The 19,963-nt window shown below is 45.8% G+C and overlaps 1 protein-coding gene across 1 annotated transcript in view; it reads left to right on the forward strand.

Annotated features, from left to right (window-relative positions):
- Window positions 1-19,963, forward strand: part of LOC137327658 (tetraspanin-4-like) — a 314,133-nt gene that overhangs the window by 267,983 nt on the left and 26,187 nt on the right. Inside the window, exon 3 of the mRNA XM_067993460.1 lies at window positions 11,594-11,668. Coding sequence (XP_067849561.1) covers window positions 11,594-11,668 — 75 coding nt within the window. The remainder of the gene's footprint in view (window positions 1-11,593; window positions 11,669-19,963) is intronic.

Consider the following 19,963-nt stretch of genomic DNA (forward strand, 5'->3'; position numbering starts at 1 on the left):
CAGAAACCGAGCCCCAGGCTTCCGACGGAGGGACAGGCCATGAACTTTCTTGCAGAGAGAGAAAGAAGGGAGAGACAAGGGAAAAGGACAGTATCGATACCATGGTCACAGGACACAGTCCAGAGTTGAAATGCCGGTGCTGAGTTATGCTGTTCCTGTGAGTCTCTGTGCAGTGAGTTTACAATCTGGGCCTACTCACCAGGGCAGGTATTGAGCAGACCCTGTGCCATTACCCATGGTGGGGGAGGGGGGGGGTTTGAGGGCAGAGCGGGGCAAGTTAAACAAAAAAACAGACTTGCATTTATATAGAACCATCTCATATTTCTCAAACAACTCAGAGCTTGAAGAGCAGTCACTGCTGTCTTGGCAAATGCAGAAGCCTGTTTGTGCACATCAAGGTCCCTCAAGTCGGAGGGAGATGTACAAGTGGTCAGTCCGTTTTTGGTGAGCTTTGCTCAAGGGGTGAATGTTAGCCGAGGGCAACAGGAGAATGCCTGTGGGAACTTCAGCCTCCCCCTGAACCTTCAGAGCAGTAATGGATCATCAACACTGCACTCCCTCCCTCTGTACTGCACCGTCCCATCAACCTCCAGCTCTCGAGCGGGGCTTGAGAGGTGGGAGGGCAGGGGAAGGAAAAGGATAGAGAGAGACCAACAATATACTGATCTGTGTTCAAAAAGCAAAATAGTGCAGGTAAATTCTGAAACTTTACAGCAAATTAAGTATTTTTTTTGACGTGTAGTCACTGTTGTAATGTGGGAATCACAGCAGCCAATTTTGCACACAGCAAGGACCCACAAACAGCAATGAGATAATGAGCAGGTAATGAGTTTTTAGTGGTGTTGGTTGAGGGATAAATATTGACCAGGACACCAGGAGAATTCCCCTGCTCCTCTTTCAAATAGTCTCAAGTGCCTAGGTGGAAGACGGGAGATGGGGTTTAGTGGTAGAAGTGATGTTATCATGAGACAATAGGGGACATAGAGAGAAATCACAGAAACAGAAGACGTAGCTGAGACCCAGAGAGTGTGTGAAAGGTTATAGAGGGGGGGACAGGCAGGTAGAATGGGAAATATGAACAACTGGCAAAGTGGAGCAGGTCAGTAGAAGAGAGGAGCAGGTGAAGAGCAGGGGTGGAGACCACCTCACCAGCACCACGTTCGGACAGTGGCAGTGCCCACCCCAACCTGCTCCGTACCCTCAACCCCAGAAATGCCAGTACACCCATCCCAAATTGCCAGCACCTCATCCCAGAGAGAAAAAGGGAGCTATAACTGAGGTTTGAGGTTGTTCGAGTCATATTCCCTGAGGCAAAGCTTCCAATACGCCAACAACCCTCGGTGATTTCTCCCACCTGACAGCGATCATTTTAAATAGATGAGCCCCCGTCATTGATGCAGGAAATAGTCTGTCCCAATTCACTCCATCCAAACTCCTCATCATTTTCATAACCTCCACTTCATTTCCTCTTAGCCTTCGCTGCTTAAATGGAAATGGTCCAAGAACTTCGGCAACACAGTGGGGGGATTACCCTCTGTGATCCTGTCCAAATGTGTGTGTGAGAGGATGATGTGTTTTATACAGGACTGTGGGTGTGTGTTTTATAAAGGACTGTGGGTGTGTGTTTTATACAGGACCGTGGGTGTGTGTTTTATAAAGGACTGTGGGTGTGTGTTTTATACAGGACTGTGTGGGTGTGTTTTATACAGGACTGTGTGGGCGTGTTTTATACAGGACTGTGTGGGTGTGTTTTATAAAGGACTGTGGGTGTGTGTTTTATAAAGGACTGTGGGTGTGTGTTTTATAAAGGACTGTGGGTGTGTGTTTTATAAAGGACTGTGGGTGTGTGTTTTATACAGGACTGTGTGGGTGTGTTTTATAAAGGACTGTGGGTGTGTGTTTTATAAAGGACTGTGGGTGTGTGTTTTATACAGGACTGTGGGTGTGTGTTTTATACAGGACTGTGGGTGTGTGTTTTATAAAGGACTGTGGGTGTGTGTTTTATACAGGACTGTGGGTGTGTGTTTTATACAGGACTGTGTGGGTGTGTTTTATAAAGGACTGTGGGTGTGTGTTTTATAAAGGACTGTGTGGGTGTGTTTTATACAGGACTGTGGGTGTGTGTTTTATAAAGGACTGTGGGTGTGTGTTTTATAAAGGACTGTGTGGGTGTGTTTTATAAAGGACTGTGGGTGTGTGTTTTATAAAGGACTGTGTGGGTGTGTTTTATAAAGGACTGTGGGTGTGTGTTTTATACAGGACTGTGGGTGTGTGTTTTATAAAGGACTGTGTGGGTGTGTTTTATAAAGGACTGTGGGTGTGTGTTTTATAAAGGACTGTGGGTGTGTGTTTTATAAAGGACTGTGGGTGTGTGTTTTATAAAGGACAGTGGGTGTGTGTTTTATAAAGGACTGTGGGTGTGTGTTTTATAAAGGACTGTGGGTGTGTGTTTTATACAGGACTGTGTGGGTGTGTTTTATAAAGGACTGTGGGTGTGTGTTTTATACAGGACTGTGTGGGTGTGTTTTATAAAGGACTGTGGGTGTGTGTTTTATACAGGACTGTGTGGGTGTGTTTTATAAAGGACTGTGGGTGTGTGTTTTATACAGGACTGTGTGGGTGTGTTTTATAAAGGACTGTGGGTGTGTGTTTTATACAGGACTGTGTGGGTGTGTTTTATAAAGGACTGTGGGTGTGTGTTTTATAAAGGACTGTGGGTGTGTGTTTTATAAAGGACTGTGGGTGTGTGTTTTATAAAGGACTGTGGGTGTGTGTTTTATACAGGACTGTGTGGGTGTGTTTTATAAAGGACTGTGGGTGTGTGTTTTATAAAGGACTGTGGGTGTGTGTTTTATAAAGGACTGTGGGTGTGTGTTTTATACAGGACTGTGTGGGTGTGTTTTATAAAGGACTGTGTGGGTGTGTTTTATAAAGGACTGTGTGGGTGTGTTTTATAAAGGACTGTGGGTGTGTGTTTTATAAAGGACTGTGGGTGTGTGTTTTATAAAGGACTGTGTGGATGTGTTTTATACAGGACTGTGGGTGTGTGTTTTATAAAGGACTGTGGGTGTGTGTTTTATAAAGGACTGTGTGGGTGTGTTTTATAAAGGACTGTGGGTGTGTGTTTTATAAAGGACTGTGTGGATGTGTTTTATACAGGACTGTGGGTGTGTGTTTTATAAAGGACTGTGGGTGTGTGTTTTATAAAGGACTGTGTGGGTGTGTTTTATAAAGGACTGTGGGTGTGTGTTTTATAAAGGACTGTGTGGGTGTGTTTTATAAAGGACTGTGGGTGTGTGTTTTATAAAGGACTGTGGGTGTGTGTTTTATAAAGGACTGTGGGTGTGTGTTTTATAAAGGACTGTGGGTGTGTGTTTTATAAAGGACTGTGGGTGTGTGTTTTATACAGGACTGTGTGGGTGTGTTTTATAAAGGACTGTGGGTGTGTGTTTTATAAAGGACTGTGGGTGTGTGTTTTATAAAGGACTGTGGGTGTGTTTTATAAAGGACTGTGTGGGTGTGTTTTATAAAGGACTGTGGGTGTGTGTTTTATACAGGACTGTGTGGGTGTGTTTTATAAAGGACTGTGGGTGTGTGTTTTATACAGGACTGTGTGGGTGTGTTTTATAAAGGACTGTGGGTGTGTGTTTTATACAGGACTGTGTGGGTGTGTTTTATAAAGGACTGTGGGTGTGTGTTTTATACAGGACTGTGTGGGTGTGTTTTATAAAGGACTGTGGGTGTGTGTTTTATACAGGACTGTGGGTGTGTGTTTTATACAGGACTGTGTGGGTGTGTTTTATAAAGGACTGTGGGTGTGTGTTTATTACAGGACTGTGTGGGTGTGATTTATAAAGGACTGAGTCATAGAGTCATAGAGTTATACAGCACGGATAGAGGCCCTTCGGCCCATCGTGTCCGCGCCGGCCATCAGCCCTGTCTACTCTAATCCCATATTCCAGCATTTGGTCCGTAGCCTTGTATGCTATGGCATTTCAAGTGCTCATCCAAATGCTTCTTGAATGTTGTGAGGGTTCCTGCCTCCACAACCCTTTCAGACAGTGAGTTCCAGACTCCAACCACCCTCTGGGTGAAAAAGTTCTTTCTCAAATCCCCTCTAAACCTCCCGCCTTTTACCTTGAATCTATGTCCCCTTGTTATAGTACCCTCAACGAAGGGAAAAAGCTCCTTAGTATCCATCCTATCTGTGCCCCTCATAATTTTGTACACCTCAATCATGTCCCCCCTCAGCCTCCTCTGCTCCAAGGAAAAAAAAAACAATCTTCCCAGTCTCTCTTCATAGCTGAAGCGCTCCAGCCCTGGTAACATCCTGGTGAATCTCCTCTGCACCCTCTCCAAAGCGATCACATCCTTCCTGTAGTGTGGCGACCAGAACTGCACACAGTACTCCAGCTGTGGCCTAACCAGTGTTTTATACAGCTCCATCATAACCTCCTTGCTCTTATATTCTATGCCTCGGCTAATAAAGGCAAGTATCCCATATGCCTTCTTTACCACCTTACCTACCTGTTCCGCCGCCTTCAGGGATCTGTGAACTTGCACACCAAGATCCCTCTGACCCTCTGTCTTGCCTAGGGTCCTCCCATTCATTGTGTATTCCCTTGCCTTGTTAGTCCCTCCAAAGTGCATCACCTCGCACTTTTCCGGGTTAAATTCCATTGCCACTGTTCCGCCCATCTGACCAACCCATCTATATCGTCCTGCAGACTGAGGCTATCCTCCTCGCTATTTACCACCCTACCAATTTTTGTATCATCAGCGAACTTACTGATCATACCTTTTACATTCATATCCAAGTCATTAATGTAGACCACAAACAGCAAGGGACCCAGCACCGATCCCTGTGGTACCCCACTGGCCACAGGCTTCCAGTCACAAAAACAACCTTCGACCATCACCCTCTGCCTTCTGCCACTAAGCCAGTTTTGTATCCAAAGTGCCAAGGCACCCTGGATTCCATGGGCTCGTACCTTCTTGACCAGTCTCCTGTGCGGGACTTTATCGAAGGCCTTACTGAAATCCATGTATACCACATCCACTGCGTTACCCTCATCCACACGCCTAGTCACCCCCTCAAAAAATTCAATCAAATTAGTCAGACATGATCTTCCCTTGACAAAGCCATGTTGACTATCCCTGATTAATCCTTGCTTCTCCAAGTGGAGACTAATTTTGTCCTTCAGAATTTTTTCCAATAATTTTCCTACCACTGATGTTAGGCTCACTGGCCTGTAGTTCCCCGGTTTTTCCCTACTCCCCTTCTTGAATAATGGTATTACATTAGCGGTTCTCCAGTCCTCTGGCACATCCCCTGTGGCCAGAGAGGTTCTGAATATAAGTGTCAGAGCCCCCGCAATCTCCTCCTTTGCCTCACACAGTAGCCTGGGATACATTTAGTCCGGGCCTGGGGATTTATCCATTTTTAGGCCTGCTAAAACCGCCAATACCTCCTCCCGCTCGATGTTAATATGTTCGAGTATATCACAGTCCCCCTGCCGTATTTTTATGTCTACATCGTCCTTCTCCATAGTGAAAACAGAAGTAAAAAATTCATTTAGAACCCCTTCTACATCTGCCGGCTCCACACACAGATTGCCATTTTTGTCCCTAATGGGCCCTATTTTTTCCCTAGTCATCCTCTTACCCTTAATATACTTATAAAACATCTTAGGATTTTCCTTTATTTTGCTCGCCAGTGTTATTTCATGGCCCCTCCTTGATCTCCTAATTTCTTTTTTAAGTATCCCCTTGCACTTTTTGTACTCCTCTAGGGCTTCCTCCATCTTTAGCCTTTTGTATCTGCCAAAAGCCCTCCTTTTTTTCCTAATCCATTCTCGTATATCCCCTGACATCCAAGGTTCCCTGGAGTTCTTGGAACCACCCTTGACCTTTACGGGAACATGTTGCCATTGTATGGTCTCAATCTCCCTTCTGAAAGACTTCCATTGCTCCGATGCGGATTTTCCTACAAGCAGCTGATCCCAGTCCATTTTGGCCAGATCCTGCCTTATCCTATTAAAATCGGCCTTCCCCCAATTTAGAACCTTTATTTCCGGCCCCTCCCTGTCCTTTTCCATGACCACCTTAAATCTCACCAAATTATGGTCACTGTCACCAAAGTGCTCACCTACTAGCACTTCTTCCACTTGGCCGGCCACATTCCCTAGAATTAGGTCCAGTACCGCCCCCTCTCTTGTAGGACTTTCTACATGCTGGCTCAAAAAGCTCTCCTGGATGCACGTTAAGAATTTTGTACCCTCTAAGCCTTTTACACTCTGAGTATCCCAGTTAATATTGGGGAAGTTGAAATCCCCCACTATTATTACCCTATTATTTGCACAATTTTCTGAGATTTGCCTACATATCTGTTCCTCTATCTCCCCCTGACTGTTTGGGGGCCTATAGTACACTCCCATCAAAGTGCTTGCCCCCTTTTTGTTTTTAAGCTCCACCCATATGGCCTCATTAGAGGAACCTGCTAATATATCATCCCTCCTTATGGCAGTAATTGATTCTTTAATTAATATTGCGACCCCCCCTCCTCTTATACCTCCCCCTCTGTCTCGCCTGAAGATTCTGTACCCCGGAATATTGAGCTGCCAGTCTTGCCCCTCCCTCAACCATGTCTCTGTGACAGCAATAATATCATACTCCCATGTGTTTATCAACACCTTCAGTTCATCCACCTTATTCGCAAGACTCCTTGCATTAAAATAGATGCCATCCAGTCTTGCCCTCACATATTTGCCCTGTCTTCCAAGCTGACTTGTTCTTTTCTCTATATTTGGCTGCACATCACCCCCTATTGTAGCTCCACTCTGTATCCCATCCCCCTGCCAAGTTAGTTTAAACCCCCCCGAACAGTGCTCGCAAACCTCCCCGCAAGGATATTTGTCCCGCTCTGGTTCAGGTGCAACCCGTCCGACTTGTACAAGTCCCACCTTCCCCAGAAGCAGGCCCAGTGATCCAGGAAACTGAAACCCTCCCTCCTGCACCAACTCTTTAGCCACGCATTCATCTGTTCTATCCTCCTATTTCTATACTCACTAGCCCGTGGCACTGGGAGTAATCCAGAGATTACAACCTTTGAGGTCCTGCTCTTTAATCTGCTACCGAGCTCCCTAAATTCTTGATGCAGGACCTCATCTCCCTTCCTACCTATGTCGTTGGTCCCAATGTGGACCACGACCTCTGCCTGCTCACCCTCCCCCTTGAGAATGCCCTGAAGCCGCTCAGTGACTGTGGGTGTGTGTTTTATACAGGACTGTGGGTGTGTGTTTTATAAAGGACTGTGGGTGTGTGTTTTATACAGGACTGTGGGTGTGTGTTTTATAAAGGACTGTGGGTGTGTGTTTTATAAAGGACTGGGTGTGTGTTTTATACAGGACTGTGTGGGTGTGTTTTATAAAGGACTGTGGGTATGTGTTTTATAAAGGACTGTGGGTGTGTGTTATAAAGGACTGTGTGTGTGTGTTATAAAGGACTGTGTGTGTGTTATAAAGGACTGTGTGTGTGTTATAAAGGACTGTGTGTTATAAAGGACTGTGTGTGTGTGTTATAAAGGATTGTGTGTGTGTGTTATAAAGGACTGTGTGTGTGTGTTTTACAGGACTGTGTGTGTGTGTTATAAAGGACTGTGTGTGTGTGTTGTAAAGGACTGTGCTTGTGTGTTATAAAGGATTGTGTTTGTGCGTGTTATAAAGGACTGTGTGAGTGTGTTTTATAAAGCACTCTGTGTGTGTGTGTGTTTTCAAGGATTGTGTGTGTGTTGTAAAGGATTGTGTGTGTGTGTTATAAAGGATTGTGTGTGTGTGTTATAAAGGATTGTGTGTGTGTGTTATAAAGGATTGTGTGTGTGTGTTATAAAGGATTGTGTGTGTGTGTTATAAAGGATTGTGTGTGTGTGTGTTATAAAGGATTGTGTGTGTGTGTTCTCAAGGATTGTGTTTGTGTGTTATAAAGGATTGTGTGTGTGTGTTATAAAGGATTGTGTGTGTGTGTGTTATAAAGGACTGTGTGTGTGTGTTATAAAGGATTGTGTGTGTGTGTTATAAAGGATTGTGTGTGTGTGTTATAAAGGATTGTGTGTGTGTGTTATAAAGGATTGTTTGTGTGTGTTATAAAGGATTGTGTGTGTGTGTTATAAAGGATTGTGTGTGTGTGTTATAAAGGATTGTGTGTGTGTGTTATAAAGGATTGTGTGTGTGTGTTCTCAAGGATTGTGTTTGTGTGTTATAAAGGATTGTGTGTGTGTGTTATAAAGGATTGTGTGTGTGTGTGTTCTCAAGGATTGTGTTTGTGTGTTATAAAGGATTGTGTGTGTGTGTTATAAAGGATTGTGTGTGTGTGTTATAAAGGACTGTGTGTGTGTGTTATAAAGGATTGTGTGTGTGTTATAAAGGATTGTGTGTGTGTGTTATAAAGGATTGTGTGTGTGTGTTCTCAAGGATTGTGTTTGTGTGTTATAAAGGATTGTGTGTGTGTGTGTTATAAAGGATTGTGTGTGTGTGTTATAAAGGATTGTGTGTGTGTGTTCTCAAGGATTGTGTTTGTGTGTTATAAAGGATTGTGTGTGTGTGTTATAAAGGATTGTGTGTGTGTGTTCTCAAGGATTGTGTTTGTGTGTTATAAAGGATTGTGTGTGTGTGTTCTCAAGGATTGTGTTTGTGTGTTATAAAGGATTGTGTGTGTGTGTTATAAAGGATTGTTTGTGTGTGTTATAAAGGATTGTGTGTGTGTGTGTTATAAAGGATTGTGTGTGTGTGTTATAAAGGATTGTGTGTGTGTGTTCTCAAGGATTGTGTTTGTGTGTTATAAAGGATTGTGTGTGTGTGTTATAAAGGATTGTGTGTGTGTGTTCTCAAGGATTGTGTTTGTGTGTTATAAAGGATTGTGTGTGTGTGTTATAAAGGATTGTGTGTGTGTGTTATAAAGGATTGTGTGTGTGTGTTATAAAGGATTGTGTGTGTGTGTTATAAAGGATTGTGTGTGTGTGTTCTCAAGGATTGTGTGTGTGTGTTATAAAGGATTGTGTGTGTGTGTTATAAAGGATTGTGTGTGTGTGTTATAAAGGATTGTGTGTGTGTGTTATAAAGGATTGTGTGTGTGTGTTATAAAGGATTGTGTTTGTGTGTTATAAAGGATTGTGTGTGTGTGTTATAAAGGATTGTGTGTGTGTGTTCTCAAGGATTGTGTGTGTGTGTTTTTAAGGATTGTGTGTGTGTGTGTTATAAAGGATTGTGTTTGTGTGTTATAAAGGATTGTGTGTGTGTGTTATAAAGGATTGTGTGTGTGTGTTCTCAAGGATTGTGTTTGTGTGTTATAAAGGATTGTGTGTGTGTGTTATAAAGGATTGTGTGTGTGTGTTATAAAGGATTGTGTGTGTGTGTTCTCAAGGATTGTGTGTGTGTGTTTTTAAGGATTGTGTGTGTGTGTGTTATAAAGGATTGTGTTTGTGTGTTATAAAGGATTGTGTTTGTGTGTTATAAAGGATTGTTTGTGTGTGTTATAAAGGATTGTGTGTGTGTGTTATAAAGGATTGTGTGTGTGTGTTCTCAAGGATTGTGTGTGTGTGTTTTTAAGGATTGTGTGTGTGTGTGTTATAAAGGATTGTGTTTGTGTGTTATAAAGGATTGTGTTTGTGTGTGTTATAAAGGATTGTGTGTGTGTGTTATAAAGGATTGTGTGTGTGTGTGTTCTCAAGGATTGTGTTTGTGTGTTATAAAGGACTGTGTGTGTGTGTTATAAAGGATTGTGTTTGTGTGTTATAAAGGATTGTGTGTGTGTGTTATAAAGGATTGTGTGTGTGTGTTATAAAGGATTGTGTTTGTGTGTGTGTGTGTTATAAAGGACTTTGTGTGTTATAAAGGACTGTGTGTGTGTTATAAAGGATTGTGTTTGTGTGTGTTATAAAGGACTGTGTGTGTTATAAAGGACTGTGTGTGTGTTATAAAGGATTGTGTGTGTGTGTGTTATAAAGGACTGTGTGTGTGTGTTATAAAGGATTGTGTGTGTGTGTGTTATAAAGGATTGTGTGTGTGTGTGTTATAAAGGATTGTGTGTGTGTGTTATAAAGGATTGTGTGTGTGTGTTATAAAGGATTGTGTGTGTGTGTGTTATAAAGGATTGTGTGTGTGTGTTATAAAGGATTGTGTTTGTGTGTGTGTGTGTGTACATAAGAACATAAGAAATAGGAGCAGGAGTAGGCCAATCGGCCCCTCGAGCCTGCTCCGCCATTCAATAAGATCATGGCTGATCTGATCCTAACCTCAAATTTAAATTCATGTCCAATTTCCTGCCCGCTCCCCGTAACCCCTAATTCCCTTTACTTCTAGGACTTATAAAGGACTGTGTGTGTATGATAAAGGACTGTGTGTGTGTGTTATAAAGGTCTGTGTGTGTGCGTGTGTGTGTGTGTGTTGTTACAGAACAGGTGGCTATTCGGCCCATCAAGTACGTGCCGGCTCTATGCAAGAGCAATCCAGCTAGTTCCATTCCCCCGCCCTTTCCCCGTAGCCCTGCAATTTTTTTCCTTTCAAGTACTTATCCAGTTCCCTTTTGAAGGCCGTGATTGAATCTGCCTCCACCACCCCCTCAGGCAGTGCATTCCAGATCTGGACCACTCACTGTGTAAAAAAGTTTTTCCTCATGTCACCTTTGGTTCTTTTGTCAATCACCTTAAATCTATGTCCTCTGGATCTTGACCCTTCCGCCAATGGGAACAGTTTCTCTCTATTTACTCTGTCTAGACCCTTCATGATTTTGAATACCTCCAGCAAATCTCCTCACAACCGTCTCTGTTCCAAGGAGAACAACCCCAGCTTCTCCAGTCTATCCACGTAACTGAAGTCCCTCATCTCTGGAATCATTCTGGTAAATCTCTTCTGCACCCTCTCTAAGGCCTTCACATCTTTCCTGAAGTGCGGTGCCCAGAACTGGACACAATACTCCAGCTGTGGCCGAACCAGTGTTTTATAAAGGTTCATCATGACGTCCATACTTTTGTACTCTATGCCTCTATTTATAAAGTCCAGGATCTCGTATGCTTTTTTAACCACTTTCTCAACCTGCCCTGCCACTTTCAACGATTAGAGTTGTGCCCTCTAGTTTATATTGCCTCTCCTCGCTCTTCCTACCAAAATGTACCACTTCGCATTTTTCTGTGTTAAATTTCATCTGCCATGTGTCCGCCCATGCCACCAGCCTGTCTATATCCTCTTGAAGTCTATCACTATCCTCCTCACTGTTCACTACACTTCCAAGTTTTGTATAATCTGCAAATTTGGAAATTGTGCCCTGTACACCCAAATCCAAGTCATTAATATATCAAAAAAAGCAGTGGTCCCAGCACTGACCCCTGGGGAACACCACTGTACGCCTCCCTCCAGTCCGAAAAACAACCGTTCACCACTACTGTCTTATAGAGGACTGTGGTGTGTTATAAAGGACAGTGTGTGGATATGTATATGTGTGAGGATGCTGTCTGTTTGGTGACTGTGAGTGTGTTTATTCCTTATAACAAATCACCTCCTTGGACTTACAGTTTTCCTGTGTTTCCTTCCCTCTTTGTTAGTTCTTCATCCTGCTGCTAATTATCTTTGTGGTGGAGGTGATTGGAGGGATCCTCTTCTGTGTCTACAAAGGTCAGGTATGGAGACTATCTCTGAAATCTTTAATGTACTCCCACATGAAAAATGAATGAGGCCTCTGTTCAGCATTCATGTCAGATCTGGCTCTGAGATTCAGTCGTAAATACAATGTGGCTGGGAGGGGAAAACAGTGTGAGTACTCCACTGAAAGTCAGAGAGGAGCAGCCACACATCGCACAGCAGATATTAGAGTTTATCAAATCACCCCATCGAAACTGAACTCAGTGGGTGGAGGGGTGTGAGTCTGTTAGTCACTGTACAGATTACTTGGAACATAGGAACAGGGTAGGCCATTCAGCCCTTCAAGCCTGTTCCACCATTCAATTCGATCATGATCTGTACCTCAGCTCTATTTACTCACCTTGGTTCAATAACCTTTAATACCCTTACCTAACAAAAATCTATCAATCTCAGTTTTGACATTTTCAATTGACCCCCAGCCTCAACAGCTTTTTGGGGGAGAAAGTCCCAGATTTCCACTCCCCTCTGTGCTTCCTGACATCACCCCTGAATGGCCTGGCTCTAATTTTAAGGTTATGCCCCCTTGTTCTAGACTCCCCCACCAGAGGAAATAGTTTCTCTCTATCTATCCTTTCAAATCCTTGAATCATCTTAAACACCTCAATTAGATCACCCCTTAATCTTCTACACTCAAGGGAATACAAGCCTCGTCTCTGCAACCTGTCCTTTAACCCTTTGAGCCCCAGTATCATTCTGGCGAATCTGTGCTGCACCCCCTCCAAGGCCAATATATCCTTCCTGAGGTGGGGTGCCCAGAACTGAACGCAGTGCTCCAGATAGGGACTGACCAAGGCCCTTTACAACTGAATCATAACTTCTACCCCTTTGTATTCCAGCCCCCTCGAGATAAAGGCCAACATTCCATTAGCCTTTTTGATAACTTTTTGTTCCTGTCTACGAGCTTTTAGTGATTTGTGTACCTGGACAACCTTTGCTTTTCACAGTTCCTAGTCTCTCACCATTTAGAAAATATTTCGATTTATCTTTCTTAAGTCAAAAGTGGGTGACCCCACACTTTCCCACGTTAAACTCCATCCGCCACGGTTTTGCCCACTCACTTGTAACTTCCTGCTCCCATCTACACTACTCACTGTGCCTCTTAACTCTATGATGCTGAGCAATGCTGCTGACTGGTGGAACTGTCTGTATTCATGGGTCCGTGCCCTTTCACCTGCACCCGAAAAGCCTCAATAGACCCAACTCCTCTCACTATTAACTCAAAGCTTTAATAACCGAGCACATCCCCCGACCACCCCCCCACCCCCTGCCCGAATTGTACAGGAATCAATGAGTCCCAACCTAGAAGGTTAAGGTTCCATCCTAGTCCATGATCAGTTGGTTGGTACGATTGGCTTCAGTGCCCCATCCCTGATTTAAGGGGTGAAAAGCCAGGAAGGATTCCCGTTCCTCATCACTGTCAAGTAACCACTGCCAGAGGATTGAGTGTAAATCATGTGAGGACAGGAGTGAGATGTCCTCATGTTCAAAAAGCTCAAAACACTCACAATCAAGGATCAGACCAGAATAATGGCTATTTGGGTGAGCTGCCAGTCCCTCTGGGTGAGCTGGAGTGGGGAAATGGGACGGAGTGTGAGAAATCATCTCAGCCCCAGGGCATTGCTGCACGAGTTCCTCAGGGCAGTGTCCGCGGTCCAACCATCTTCAGCTGCTTCATCAATGACCTTCCCTCCATCATAAGGTCAGAAATGGGGATGTTCGCTGATGACTGCACAGTGTTCAGTTCCATTCGCTGCATGATAATGAAGCAGTCCGTGCCCGCATGCAGCAAGACCTGGACAACATCCAGGCTTGGGTTGGGAAGTGGCAAGTAACATTCGCGCCAGACAAGTGCCAGGCAATGACCATCTCCAACAAGAGGGAGTCCAACCACCTCCCTTGACATTCAACAACATTACCATCGCCGAATCCCCCACCATCAACATCCTGGGAGTCACCATTGACCAGAAACTGGACCCGCCATGTAAATACTGTGGCTGCAAGAGCAGATCAGAGGCTGGGTATTCTGCGGTGAGTGACTCACCTCCTGACTCCCCAAAGCCTTTCCACCATCCACAAGGCACAAGTCAGGAGTGTGATGGAATACTCTCCACTTGCCTGGATGAGTGCAGCTCCAACAACACTCAAGAAGCTCGACACCATCCAGGATAAAGCAGCCCGCTTGATTGGCACCCCATCCACCACCCTAAACATTCACTCCCTTCACCACCGGCGCACCGTGGCTGCAGTGTGTACCATCCACAGGATGCACTGCAGCAACTCGCCAAGGCTTCTTCGACAGCACCTCCCAAACCCGCGACCTCTACCACCTAGAAGGACAAGAGCAGCAGGCGCATGGGAACAACACCACCTGCACGTTCCCCTCCAAGTCACACACCATCCCGACTTGGAAATATATCGCCGTTCCTTCATCGCTGGGTCAAAATCCTGGAACTCCCTTCCTAACAGCACTGTGGGAGAACCGTCACCACACGGACTGCAGCGGTTCAAGAAGGCGGCTCACCACCACCTTCTCGAGGGCAATTAGGGATGGGCAATAAATGCCGGCCTCGCCAGCAACGCCCACATCCCATGAACGAATTTAAAAAAAGGGCATTGAGGTTTTACAGTAATAGGGGTGATAGTTTGAAAAATGTGCTGAGTGAGACTATTGATGGTTTTGGGAGTAAGATGTCGAAAACAGAGCGTGATCTCGAATGCCAAGACCCTCCATGAAACGGGCTGGGGTCCCTATGCAGTGGTCTTTCTCCGAGTTTAACTGCAGCCACATCTGGACAAAATAATGCTGATTGTTCACAGATTATTTGATCTAACACAGTGATCTGAGCAGGCAGGAACAGGATAAAATAAAGCGGTTTTAGCATCTTCAATGGCGAAAGCGGCTCACAATTATTTTCAATTCTCTGAGACAGAAAGCGCCAATTCCCGGAAGAGTTTAAAGGATGTAAATGAGGCAGCAGCACGGAGAATTAAAGCTGATTGAATTCTCCAGTCATTCAATTCTCTGAAACAACAAAGGGTGACTGAAGGTCAGGAAACAACCTGAGCTAAAGGGAGATGAAAGTGGGGCAGGAATCGATTGGTGCAGCTCAGTCTGAGTACAGTAGTAACGCGCTGGCTGATTGGCTGGGGAAGGTGCTAACTGATGCTGTGTAATTGTCTTTAAATGTCACAATCAGCGAGAATCACCCGGACTGTGGTTGGGTTTTAATTTAAAAGCTGGATTGAGGCCGTTCGAAAAAGGGATGATTCGGGGGCTCTGAATGGGAACTCATTTGACCTGGATTGGGCAGTGAGTGGTCAAAGCTTTTAATAATGTTCCTGGCTGCACATTGCAGTATCTGGCAGGCTGCACTGTAGACACATCCAGCACAGCTCTCGGTGAGAATCAGAATCAGAACCATCACAAACACAGACAGACACTGAGACAGGCTGTGATCACACTATGAGCTCATGGAGTCTGGGTGGACAGACAGACAGGTACAAAAAAACACACACACATGCATGCATACGGACACACATAAGGGAACGCACATATGTACATGCACACGCACACAAAAACGTGCACATACATACACGGGGCCACACTCACACATGCACACACATACACAGGGACATGCACGCACACACACGGGGACACACACGGACACACCAACACACACAAACACACGCACAGGGACACACACAAGTGCACACGGACACACGGGGACATACATGCACATGCACACATACATGGACACACATGCATGCACACACAGACATACCTGCACACCCACACACGGAGTCACTCGCATACGCACGCATGCACATACATTCATATACGGGGACACACACACACACACAGGGACACACACATGCACACACATACATGGAGACATACACGCACACAGACACACACACATGGATATGCGCACACACACACACGGGGTTACCCTCACACATGTACACGGGGACACATGTACACAGGGACACGCATGTACACGGGACACACATGCACACGGGGACATAGACACACAAGGGTCACACTTGTGCACATGCTCACATGCATACTCATATACAGACACACACACGTGCACATAGAGTCATAGAGTTATACAGCACGGATAGAGGCCCTTCGGCCCATCGTGTCCGCGCCGGCCATCAGCCCTGTCTACTCTAATCCCATATTCCAGCATTTGGTCCGTAGCCTTGTATGCTATGGCATTTCAAGTGCTCATCCAAATGCTTCTTGAATGTTGTGAGGGTTCCTGCCTCCACAACCCTTTTCAGACAGTGAGTTCCAGACTCCAACCACCCTCTGGGTGAAAAAGTTCTTTCTCAAATCCCCTCTGAACCTCCCGCCTTTTACCTTGAATCTATGTCCCCTTGTTATAGAACCCTCAACGAAGGGAAAAAGCTCCTTAGTATCCATCCTATCTGTGCCCCTCATAATTTTGTACACCTCAATCATGTCCCCCCTCAGCCTCCTCTGCTCCAAGGAAAACAAACCCAATCTTCCCAGTCTCTCTTCATAGCTGAAGCGCTCCAGCCCTGGTAACATCCTGGTGAATCTCCTCTGCACCCTCTCCAAAGCGATCACATCCTTCCTGTAGTGCGGCGACCAGAACTGCACACAGTACTCCAGCTGTGGCCTAACCAGTGTTTTATACAGCTCCATCATAACCTCCTTGCTCTTATATTCTATGCCTCGGCTAATAAAGGCAAGTATCCCATATGCCTTCTTTACCACCTTATCTACCTGTTCCGCCGCCTTCAGGGATCTGTGAACTTGCACACCAAGATCCCTCTGACCCTCTGTCTTGCCTAGGGTCTTCCCATTCATTGTGTATTTCCTTGCCTTGTTAGTCCCTCCAAAGTGCATCACCTCGCACTTTTCTGGGTTAAATTCCATTTGCCACTGTTCCGCCCATCTGACCAACCCATCTATATCGTCCTGCAGACTGAGGCTATCCTCCTCGCTATTTACCACCTTACCAATTTTTGTATCATCAGCGAACTTACTGATCATACCTTTTACATTCATATCCAAGTCATTAATGTAGACCACAAACAGCAAGGGACCCAGCACCGATCCCTGTGGTACCCCACTGGCCACAGGCTTCCAGTCACAAAAACAACCTTCGACCATCACCCTCTGCCTTCTGCCACTAAGCCAGTTTTGTATCCAAAGTGCCAAGGCACCCTGGATTCCATGGGCTCGTACCTTCTTGACCAGTCTCCTGTGGGGGACTTTATCGAAGGCCTTACTGAAACACACATTCACACAAACACAGGTGCGCACACACACAAACACAGACACACATGGACACACACACACTCGGAGTCACACTTGCATACGCACGCACAAACACATGCACATATACACGGGGACACAGACATACACATATACCCTCACACATCTGTGCACACATTCACATGGGGTCACACTCGCACATGCATGTATACACACACGCACACACACTTGGACACACAGACACACATGCAAAAAATAATGACCACATCCTGTTAGGATGGTCTTGAAGTGAATGAACTGGACTGAGCAAATATTTCTAGTTTGTGTGGTGGAGTAGGAGGGACGGAGAGGAGTGCCTGTTTAAGCCAGGTCAGTGATTCAACAACAATAACTTGCATTTATATCGTGTCTTTAATGTAGTAAAACGTCCCGAGGTGCTTCACAGGAGCAATTATCAAACAAAATTTGAGACTGAGCCAAAGAAGAAGATATTAGGACAGGTGACCAAAGCCTTGGTCGAAGAAGTAGGTTTTAAGGAGTGTCTTAAAGGAGGAGAGAGATGTGGAGAGGTTTCGGGAGGGAGTTCCAGAGCTGAGGGCCTAGACAGCTGAAGACACGGCCGCCAATGGTGGAGCGATTAAAATCGGGGATGCACAAGAGGCCAGAATTGGAGGAGCGCCGAGATCTCGGAGGGTTGTAGGGCTGGAGGAGGTTACAGAGATAGGGAGGGGCGAGGCCACGGAGGGAATTGAGCACGAAGATGAGAATTTTAAAATCGAGGCGTTCCTGGACCGGGAGCCAATGTAGGTCAGCGAGCACTGTGGTCTACGGGTGAATGGGACTTGGTGTCGGGCAGCAGAGTTTATGCAAGGTGGAAGATGGGAGGCCGGCCAAGACAGCATTGGATGATGGAGAGGATATGGGGGTTGGAGGCTCAGCTCAGGGTCAAATAGAATGCCGAGGTTGCGAACAGTCTGGTTCAGCCTTAAGACAGTGACCAGGGAGGGGGATGGAATCGGTGGAGGCAGGGAACAGAGTTGGAGGCAGGGACGGCAGACAATGGCTCCAGTCTTCCGATTCCAACATTAATTAAACCAGCTGGCAGATTCTGCCGTGACTCTCCTCTCATTTCCTCCAGTGTCACTGGGCAGAGCTTTCCCCACCAGAGGACTCTCCATTACGTTCAGCACAGTAAAAGGGGGCGGTCTTTCAAATCAGCCGATGTATTAGGCCGTCTCTTGCTGGCATTTCTCCAGCAAGTTGGATGCTGAGCGTCCAGCCAGATCCAAGCCTCGAGTGCCGGGCTCTGATATGAGCAGCATGGGTGAGCGAGAGGCCCTAGGACTGTGGTAGGCCGGGCTGACGGCAGAGTGAGATTGAAAGGCCGATTTTGTTGGCATTCCTCAATTAATTCTCGTACAATCCCGGTGGATTAGAGCTGGATCCCTGAATTCCTTCTCATCCAATCCATATCTATTCATCCAAATCACTTGGCAAGACAAGGACCAGCCTTCTTATTTCAATTTGTTTTTTTTATGTTCGGACTTTTGTCGTGACTAATTAGAGATTGCTGTTATTCTCAGAGCGGGGTGTCTGTGTAATTCAGTTTGGTATGGTTGATTGCCTCGCTCCTGATGAGGGTGGTTCACACTGCAGGCTGCTCACAGAGGCCCAATCCTACACTGGCTGCCAGACTGACTTTATCACTCACCTTTCATCAGGTGATCAACAGGGGTAGGCCATTCAGCCCCTCGAGCCTGTTCCGCCATTAATTAGACCATAGGTGATCTGTATCTCAATTTCATTTACCTGCCTGGGTTCCGTAATCTTTAATACCCTCGCCAAACAAAACCCTATCAATCTCAGTCTTGAAATTTTCAATTGACCCCCAGCCTCAGCTGCTTTTTGGGGGAGTGAGTTCCAGATTTCCACTCCCCTCGGTGTGAACTGCTTCCTGACATCACCCCTGAAGAGCCTGGCTCTCCTTGTTCTGAACTCTCCCACCGGAGGAAATAGTTTCTCTCTATCCACCCTATCAAATCCTTTAATCATCTTAAGCATCTCAATTAGATCATCCCTTAATCTCCTATACTCAAGGGAATACAAGCCGAGTCTATGCGACCTGTCCTCTTAATTTAACCCTTTTAGCCCCGGTATCATTCCAGTGAATCTGCACTGCACCATCTCCAAGGCCAGTATATCCTTCCTGAGGTGCGGTGCCCAGAACTGAACGCAGCACTCCAGATAGGGTCTAATCAGAGCCCAATACACGGCTCTCTATTCCTTCATCTAAATCATTTATAAATATAATGAAAAGCTGAGGCCCTAGTACAGATACCTGGGGGGGGGACACCACTAGTCACATTCTGCCAATCAGAGCACATATCCATCATCCCTACTCTCTGATCAAACAAATAAATTCCTCGGTGTCACACGCCATGGTGGCATCAACACACCTGGCGCACTCTGCGAAGTAACCGTGGGACGGAGGTGCCCGATGGGAATATGCCATCGGTGCCAGGCTCTAATGGAACCCGTGACACTGGGCCTGCCGACCCTGAGTGTGTTGGAGTGCCTGAGATAACAGTCAAAGCAGCAGCACTCGCCATCAGCCAGCGTGTGTCACACTGATCGTCGACCATTAAAGATCAATCATTTGGAACGAAGCCTGAAAACACCAGAAAGGTCCCAGCGGGTGAACTCTCCCTCCTCCACTTTAGACACCCCCCCTTCCCCCATCCGTGCTCGCTCTCCCCGACTACTTTGTCACTAAGATTGAGACCATCCGTTCAGCTGCCTCTGCCGCTTCCCTCCCTTCCCCCTAGCCCACCAAGCCAAGCTTCACCTATGGTTCCCCTTCCCTCAGCCCATGAACTCACATCTTTCTCTAGTTTCTCTCCTATCTCCCCTCATGCCCTCTCCAAGCTTATCTTGACCATGAGACCCACCTCCTGCTCCCTCCACACTATTCCCACTAAACTACTGACCACCGAACTTCCCTTCCTGGCCCCCATGTTAGCTG

This window comes from Heptranchias perlo, chromosome 12 (genome assembly GCF_035084215.1).
Source record: "Heptranchias perlo isolate sHepPer1 chromosome 12, sHepPer1.hap1, whole genome shotgun sequence".
NCBI lineage: Eukaryota > Metazoa > Chordata > Chondrichthyes > Hexanchiformes > Hexanchidae > Heptranchias > Heptranchias perlo.